This window comes from Colossoma macropomum, unplaced genomic scaffold (assembly GCF_904425465.1).
Source record: "Colossoma macropomum unplaced genomic scaffold, Colossoma_macropomum, whole genome shotgun sequence".
NCBI classification, from domain to species: domain Eukaryota; kingdom Metazoa; phylum Chordata; class Actinopteri; order Characiformes; family Serrasalmidae; genus Colossoma; species Colossoma macropomum.
The window spans coordinates 27,305,405-27,314,273 of record NW_023494802.1 but is presented as its reverse complement, the minus strand read 5'-3'; the positions used below and the strand labels follow the sequence as shown (position 1 = coordinate 27,314,273).

At 37.9% G+C, this 8,869-nt stretch overlaps 1 protein-coding gene across 2 annotated transcripts; it reads left to right on the top strand.

Annotated features, from left to right (window-relative positions):
* The first annotated feature begins 3,057 nt into the window (after positions 1–3,057).
* On the top strand, positions 3,058–8,483 carry LOC118823113 (stonustoxin subunit beta-like). 2 transcript variants are annotated; one of them, XM_036592516.1, is made up of 5 exons: positions 3,058–3,112; positions 3,662–3,754; positions 4,859–6,613; positions 6,951–7,060; positions 7,808–8,483. In XM_036592516.1, the coding sequence occupies exons 2-4, from the start codon at positions 3,664–3,666 to the stop codon at positions 7,010–7,012; spliced, it is 1,908 nt and encodes a 635-aa protein (XP_036448409.1). In that variant the 5' UTR covers positions 3,058–3,112; positions 3,662–3,663; the 3' UTR covers positions 7,013–7,060; positions 7,808–8,483. The 2 variants fall into 2 exon arrangements, with proteins under 2 accessions (XP_036448409.1, XP_036448408.1); XM_036592515.1 differs by lacking the exons at positions 6,951–7,060; positions 7,808–8,483 and having other exon boundaries at positions 4,859–6,910.
* Positions 8,484–8,869: the final 386 nt, after the last annotated feature.

Below are 8,869 nucleotides of genomic sequence, written 5' to 3'. Positions count from 1 at the left end.
GTTCTGTTCCATGGTAGTAATATGTAACAGAAAATCTTGTTTTTGTTTCATAATTTCTTCAGAAATGGTCAGGTATATGACAAAGGCAATGGCTATAAAAACCTGTAGGTTTGTAGCCTCCCCCAAACTGAAGAGAACCCAGGAACCTATATATATAAGATATATTTAGTTCTTCATTAGGAAAATGTGGACTTATCAGTGTTTGATGTACTTTCAAACAATTTCTGTAGATAAAGGTAATGCAATTGCAATTGAACAAACCTTGAGAGAACCAAGGCTCTAAAGGGGAACCCATCCTCCTCTGGTCAACACTGGATAGCAAAACAGTAACACAGTGAACAGAGAATAAGGTTGTGCCATTAGTATAAAATGTTAAAATACAGAAAAGGGGAAAAGCAGTTGAAGCAATGGCTATGATTAAATAGTTAGAGTCTGTGCAGCAGCAGTATCATCCGGAGTGTCAGTGGCATGCAGGTAAGGTTTGCACAGTGATGTGCAGTAGGAAGCTCCATGGTGGTCCAGAAGGCAGGTGAGTAGTGGGCACCTTCTAACTAGCAGGAAAAACTAATTACCAAAGGCTTGACTAAACAACTAGGTTTTCAGCCTCTACATAAAGACTAAGGCTGTGTCTGAGTCTTGAACACTGACTAGAAGATTATTTTAAAGCTGGGGGGCTTTGTATGAGAAGGCTCTACCCCCACCCCAAATAATTCAACTTTGGATTCATCTGTCCAAAGCACATTGTTTGTTCCAGAAGTCCTGGTCTTTGTCTAGGTGTTCTCTGGCAAACTTTAGTCTCGCCCTTATGTTTTTTTGACAGGAAGGGTTTCCTCCTTGCACACCTCCCATGAAAATCAAACTTGTGCAATCTCCTTCTGATGGTAGATGCATGTACTTTGACATCAACTGAGCAAGAGCTGCCTGTTGGTCCCATAATGACATTTTAGCATTGTTGGAGATTTCTTTACGCATCTTGCGTCTGCTCTTGGGCTGAACTTGCTAGGATGGCCTGACCTGGCCATGTTGGCAGTTTTAAATGTTCTCCACTTGTAAGTTATTTTTGGATAGTGGAATGGCTCATTTCTAATTGTTTTGAGATCTTTTTACAACCATTCCCAGACTTATATGCATCTACAACCTTCTTTCTTGAAGGCCTCAGAGAGCTTTTTGGATCTCGCCATGGTGATACCACTCTCTTCAACAATCAAGAGCAAACCAAACTCAATGTCTGAGGTTTAAATAAGACAGGCTCTTCCAAAATCCTCTCTAATTATGTTTTTATCACTTGCAGCTCATGTGGTGCAACTGATTCGAATTTTAAGCATTTTAAGTAGTAATAAATGTGGGGGGTGTCCTAACTTTTTTCATCACAAGAAAATTGCATTTCCATTAATTACATTTTACAAATTATTTTCAAAGAGATTTGTATTTGTTTAGTTATATTACCTCCATTTTTCAGTATTGTCAAATGAAGACCAAATGTCCATATGTTTAAACATGCTAAAAAAAACAGGTTTAAAGGGGTGTCCTCATTTTTTGTATATTGGGATTGTGTGTGTGTGTGTGTGTGTGTGTGTGTGTGTGTGTGTGTGTGCAATCACATTGCTTTAAGAATAAAATGCTGTTAAATAATTGAATTCGTGTAAATTTGTACAATACTGTAACAATGTGTAATACCATAGAATGCATGTAAGAATTGCATTTTAGTTTGTGGTGAAACAGCTGTTTTTACAAGTCACAACTTCTTCATTTCCTAGGCTTTTTTAAAGGAAGCAGTTCAGAAAAAATAGAAACAGGATTAGCGTGTTTTCGTGTTCCTTACAACCGACAAACACCCACACATACACATGTATGCAAAAGCAAAGCAGCATTGCTGGTAAAGTGACATTTTTGTTTTTACAGTCAAGTTTTCAGGAGTTTCGCAAGGAGCATATTTTGTACATGATGACGAAAAGAAAGAGTTGTTGGCCTATACAGGGCAATGAGACCTATGTGGCATCTCAAGGCAGCCACCTGACAGTTATCCTGTCTTGGGCCTGTTTTTCAAATATTATCTACCCAATAGTGACAATGAAAAGACTACATGCTAAATTACTAGGAATGAGTGGCACCTGCCCAAAAGGGGTAGATACCATTTTGCTTCAGCTTCTTTCAAATCTGAGCAGGATGATCAGTATTCGAATGGCCTCTCTTACCAGTCAGAGATTTGACTTCACCACTGGTCTTGATCATAAAGACCAATTATTTATTTGTTTCAGTGACCGGGGTTTTCACACTGGATGCTGGAGGTTATTTTCATAAGCTATTCAGTCCTGGTGCCTGGTGATTGTTTGAAAAAAGATGAAAGATTTCAGTACCCAGTGTTAGTCAAGTGCTTTTGCATTCCATTGCATGACAAGATCAGTGCACACAAGTTATTCTCTGGGCATTACGAACTGTGAGGCTTCAGTATCAGCTGCAGTAAATCTGTTCTGTTGACTAAACCCGGATTCTTACTTTTGGAGCAAATACTTAAAGATTAGCACAAAACGTATTTGAACGTTTTATTGTAACAGAGCATACTGAATTTTAATAAATACTCCAGCATTTCCCAACCTCATCTATCTGCCGCATCTGTGGTGTTATCATGGAAAATTATTTCTCTGTACTTAGAAAAGAACAGGAAGCATGTTGTCTTTAAACATACTTATAACAGAAGCCAATGACAAGGTGTTTCAGCATTTGCCCATTTACTTCTATTATAAGTGTTTTTCAGTTCAGTGGGTTTTCTGCTCTTTTATGAAAGGAATATGACAAAATTATTGTCCATGGCAGACAAAGATTAGACAAAAATTCTACAGTAATTCTTTACAAGCATAGTATAAAATAGCTGTTTATTGGTTGAATCCACACCCTTGTCAGTTCACAAAGCCAAAGTTAATGTATATTTCGTTCCATGGAAGTGTTACGCAACAGAAAATCACGTTTTTGTTTCGTAATTTTTTTAGAAATGGGCAGGTACATATGGCCCATGGCTATAAAAAACCTGTAGGCCTGATGCCTACTTCAAACTGAACAAAAAAACAGGAACCTCAACTTTCTCTGCCAGTTTTTCTCAAGAAAACCCTATAAGGTGAGATGACTTTTACTAAATCTCCTTTCAGCTACAGTCTTTTCACCTTCATTTTTCAACTCTCTTCCCCACTGACACCACATGATATTTTGTGTAGACCACAAAATATTGGTTTATTGGATGTTGGTATACTTCAGCTACAATCACCAGACAAAGCCTGAAATTGGTTGTGTTGTTTGTGTTCGGCTTCTTTTTCACGGATACTGGAGTATATTCCTGTTCTATGCATTAAAGACATACTGTAAAACTGGTAAAATATTTCTTCACTTTTTAGTTGCACAGGTGCCCTAATATATATAATACAAAAACATTCCTTAACTTAAATGATGTATTCAGATAGGTATTGTAAATGAAGTGGAAATGAAATAAATTTAATGTTTTTGAAGCAATGCTTGAAGAAATGTTTAATTGTTGCTTTTTTATTCTTTTGATTTGTTTTTAGCTTTAGAAATAAGTTTTCAATCAGGACCTCGCTCAGTGAACCCCTCTCAATTCCCAAAGCTATAACATGTGAATTGTATTATGTCTTCCAATTTTTGGTCTTGACAGCCATGGAGTCCAAGCCCACTGAAATGGCTGCTCTTGGAAGAGCCCTGTGTCTTGGGATGTTATATGACTGCCGCAGTGATTCCTTCATTCCAGGTAGTGTTAATATGATCTTCGCCATGTTGTATATGTTACAGCACTTTTTTCAGAACATGGTGAAAGAAACAGCAATATTACATATTTCATATTACCACTGTTAAATATGTAAATAAGTGTAATCACAAACCATGATTGTCTCTTTTCTGAGCCATTTGTCCATATCACTGCATGTATAGGAATGCACCTTGCTTGAATGCTGGTGTCAACTGAGACAACAGAGGCAACAGTACATTTTTGGCATATATTAACTATCCTTGTATAAACCTGTTTACATCATAAACAAAAAAGTGGTTTAAATGTGCGTGCACTTTACACTGTACACTAAAGTGTAGAATGAACTAACCTACAACTTGTAAATGTGCCTGTTTAAAGGAAATAGTATGAGAAATAATATATAGCACAAAAAAGTTTTTTGAAACTAGGAGTTCTGGCACATTAGATTACTGTAGGAATGGGATGAAAAAAAACAGACAAAAAGAGGAATAGAATGAAGGGCTATAAGAGGAGTATGAACAGTAAATGCATCCATGTGTAAGTATAACTCTATACTATGCAAGGTCTTAAAGGAGAGTTCCACAGAAATGGTTAAGATGTAAAGTCATTCAGAGTGGTTTAATGTGAAATGTTCCATTCTAGAGAAATTCACTGAGTCAGAATTGTTCACAGTGGTCATGATAAAAGCATGTATTACCTCATTTATTACTTAATTCTCCCTCATAGAAAGTTATTACACAAAATAGACACAAATATGTTTTCTGATGTCTGAGACAGTTTCATAAAAGTTTTGAGATAAGGTTTTGGCCTAAAAAAACCTAAGCCCATTTCATGATGAACTGAAAAAATACAAATTAATTGTTCTCAAAATTTTTATATATCAGATAATACATAACTATTACATAATATTTATTACAGTTATACACATACCTAGATAGACTGTATGCCTAACCAGATTAAACCTCTGGGCTAGTGTAGCTCTCAAGCTGTTCAATGCCATGCCAAGGCAAAACCAGCTTATTTGGGGATGTCATTAACTACAAAATGATGCACAACCTCAGAAGTATAATGAAACATAGATAAGGTTAAGTTTCCTTCTCCTTTTAGGTATTACTTTGTGGAATAAGGATTCATTTAAAAAGGATCTGTATGAGTCCTGGCAACCCAAAACAGATCTGAAGTTCTCTGCTTCTGACTCTCTCTCTGAGAAGGCCAACTTCCTGGATGTGAGTGCATCCCTGAAAGCCAGCTTCCTCGGGGGGCTAGTGGAGGTGGGAGGCTCCGCCAAGTACCTGCGTGATTCAAAATCCTCAAAGCATCAATCTCGGTGTACCCTGCTGTACAGCCAAACCACAAAGTTTGAACAACTCACCATGACCCAGCTGGGCCGTATTACCTATCCTAAGGTGTTTGAACAGAAAACGGCCACTCACGTTGTCACAGCCGTGCTATACGGTGCTCGGGCTTTCATGGTGTTTGATCACATAGCCTCAACAGTCGAAGACCAACAGAAGGTGGAAGGAAATGTTAATGCAGTGGTGAAGAAGATCCCCTCCCTCTCAATAGAAGGACAAGCAGATTTAAAAATGAATGACGATGAAAAAAACTTAGCTGAAGAAATCAGCGTCACATTTTATGGTGACTTCCACCTGGAGAAAAATCCAACGACATACAAAGAGGCCCTTACAGTGTATGCAACATTACCCTCTCTGCTGAACGATAAGGAGAATTTTGGTGTGCCAGTAAAGGTGTGGCTCTATCCCCTGGTGTTGTTGGATCAAAAAGCAGCAGCATTAATGAGAGAAATCAGCACAAGCCTGGTGTCTAAAACAGAACGTATAGTGGAGCAGTTTGGAGAAGTAGAAAGGAGATGCAACGACTTAGTCGGGAGCAGAACTGTACAGGACTTCCCTGTCCTGAAAACCAGGTTACAAACATTTCAGGATTATTACAGTGACTATAAGGTAGTGTTCCAGAAGGCACTGTGCAGGGTCCTGCCTGATATTCGGGGTGGGGAGAAAGAAGAGCAGGCACTGGCTGAGATCCTTGACATCCACAACAAGGCCCCCTTCACAGCTAACAAGCTGAACGAGTGGTTAGAGAGCATTACAACTGAATTACAAATACTGAGCTCCTATACCAAGGGACTGAAGGACATCAGAGTTCTTACATCCATAGGTCAGCTCAACGCTATCCTCTTTGATCCTGAGATCGATGTAGTTGTGTGTTTGGCCTTCACCTCTCTGACTGACAAAGACAAATTCCTAGAAACTCTAAATGAATTCCTCAGCTCTGAGGACTTCAAGAAGTTGGAGAATGTAAATGCTGAAGAACAGAATCTTTCTTCACAGATGCCTTGGTTCACCTCTTTTGATATTTCACAGAACATGAGAGAGAACCTTTCTCTCTTTAAAAGTTTTTCGAAAGCCAACGAAGACAATGATAGAATTCAGTTCGTCATAGCCTCCATCCCTGAACCCAGAAATCCAGGCACCTCTATCCATCTTTATGAAAAAGGCAGACTCACAGATTTCAAGTTCAAGCCGGTGTCCAAGCCACCCCCACCGACACTGGATGGGAGTGAATCACTGAAGCTTCAGAAGTCCCCGACTGGAGAGACAGTGAGCTATAGGGTAGAATACAGACGGATAGATGCTGCAGATGCTGAAGCTAAAACTGACCAAGAAGAAAAATGGGAGAACAGAGACACTCCAGATGCACAGGAAACATTCACGCTGACGGGACTGCAGCTAGGGGACCAATACTGGGTGCGTTACAGAGCTGTCAGTAAAGTGGGAGTGAGTGAGGCAAGCGAGTCAATTCGCTTTATACCCAAAGCAACAAAAGACCCAAGTTCTGATGGTGAGTGCACTGGAGAACACTGTTTCCCTTCTTTACAACAATATAGAAGTATAAAGTTGGAATTCTTCTTTTTCACTTACTATGAAGGAGAACCAGTTGTTAGAGACCTCTCCAAATTCATGAACACGGCTCCAGGAGCAAAGAACTGTAGGTAGTAAGCCAGTGGATTAAGTTAAATAACTAATAAATAAGTAACAAGCTAGTGAAGAGTTAATGTTTCTCTAAAGAATGTATAAGAATGTATGTTTTCAAAAGTCATAAAACTGATATAATGTGGCAGTGCTGTCTTAAAAAATCAAATAGAATATGGCTTTAAAATTATTAAAATATTTTACAGGTTTTAGAGATTATATCGAGCGTTGTCTTGGAGATTCTGGCTGCGAGCTCTTGACTCAATAGGGCAACATGGCATTGAGGGAGATCAAGGTTTCAGTTGGCCAAAGTTGGGTCAGTACAGACTTTTTCCATTTTGTGTCGTGTCTTTCCTCTTTTTACAATTATACGTCAAGCAAATGTACATTTTACAGCAGGCCCTGGCATTTTTACTAGTAGCACACATTCTGTAAAAATGATTATGCTTGTTTTGAGCATTCTTTTATATACAATAATTTTTAGCAGCTCAGTTTCCAAACACATGAATGCAGAGGATGTGTATTTTCATTTAGAAAATCAACAAAGCATTTTGCATAGATTCCCTTACAACTGTATCTGTAGTATGTTCCTCATATTAGTAAATAGTAAGCAATTTCTAAGACCTACGTCTGTGTAACCCTCTCTGGTGGAGATGACAGGAATGACCATGAGTGCACATTGTGCTAATTACGCTAATGCACAATTATCCATAAAGGTCACACAAAAGGGGGTCTTTTCTGGTAGATAGTGGTTTTGGAATGTAAACTTTTTAAGAGCATGGCTTATAATCATGTTATGCTTTTTGAATAAATATTTATGATAGTTAATAGGTTGTTCAAAAATTAAGGGGTAACACTTACTTTACTTTATGTAGCAAAAGAACATAAAGTTAATAAGTTACAACTACAATTTCTATTAGTTATGAACGTGTTATTCAGCTGTTGCCAAAGCACACTCAGCCGTAGGTTACAGGATTGCATTTTTTTTTTACTGTATAGCAATGACATCATGCTCAGAATTAACTAAATTAATTACGTTAACTAAATTGTTATCTTGCCACAGGTGGATGCAATCCATGTAAGGCTCAGCAGTTACCAGGAGAAAACCTTTGGCTCTGAGAAGCATGAAGAATGGATGGAATTTCATTTTGAAGATGGGGATTGTTTCTGTTCACTAACTTGTCCAGCTTTTGTCTATTGATGTGCATTCAGGCGTATGTTATGGGGTTAGAGGGTTGATGTTGATGCCTTTGGTTTACTCTTTTCAAAGCAATAGGACAGGAAGGCAGCAGTTAGTATTAGAGAAGCAGAACCAATTGAATATCAGTCTTTTGTGCTGTTAGAACCTTGCTGCTTCCACTTAACATTTGGTGATGGATCTTCCTTCTTTCTTTCATTCTTTTTTTAATGTTATGGCTGATGCCAAAGTGTAATACTAAATACTAATGCTGTTAGAAAAACTATTAAGCATTTGCCAGTGCTTAATCTAGAGTAACAGCTCTTAATTATGTTGTTTTAACTTTTCAATCATGATTTTTCTGATAGGACATGACTGTTTGCCTGGCAGACTGAGGTAGATTTCTGTTTTACTGTCTGGAATAGTTCCATTGAATCTCTCCATCTGCTTTGTCATAAGGAAGTTGTTTAGTAACATCAGTCAGTGTTTGCAATCATAAATATAGCTTGGTCTAGTGCCTGGGGCCATCTGACATCTAGACAGAATTAGGTCACTTCATTCAAATTAGAATCAATGCTAATTATTTAAAAATCTTCAGAATTTCACTGGTAATTGAGCTGAGATTTCTGTAATACTCAAACCCAGACTGTAAATCTGAAGCCCCATTTTCAGTGCAGGCTGTGTGAATGCAGCACGAATACTCAAAGCGTTCATCAATTTTTTTTTTACTGCGATAAACTATGACTGCTGATTTAAACAACTTGTGCTCTGTTAATCTATTGAAAATGTCATACAATAACATTACATTTGAATTTTGTTTATTGCTTTGTGTTTAAACTACCAAATATTATGTACTCTCACTCACTTGCTTAAGAATATTGTATTATGGCTGATAGTCATTACAAAGTGTTTTTAACAAGAAACAATTCACCGGCAGTCATCAGATAA

Excerpts from the sequence above, each read along its gene's own strand:
- LOC118823113 (XM_036592515.1), top strand. The coding sequence starts at position 3,664 with ATGGAGTCCAAGCCCACTGAAATGGCTGCTCTTGGAAGAGCCCTGTGT. Across the intron at positions 3,755-4,858 it reads CAGTGATTCCTTCATTCCAG|GTATTACTTTGTGGAATAAG; the intron begins GTAGTGTTAATA and ends TTCTCCTTTTAG.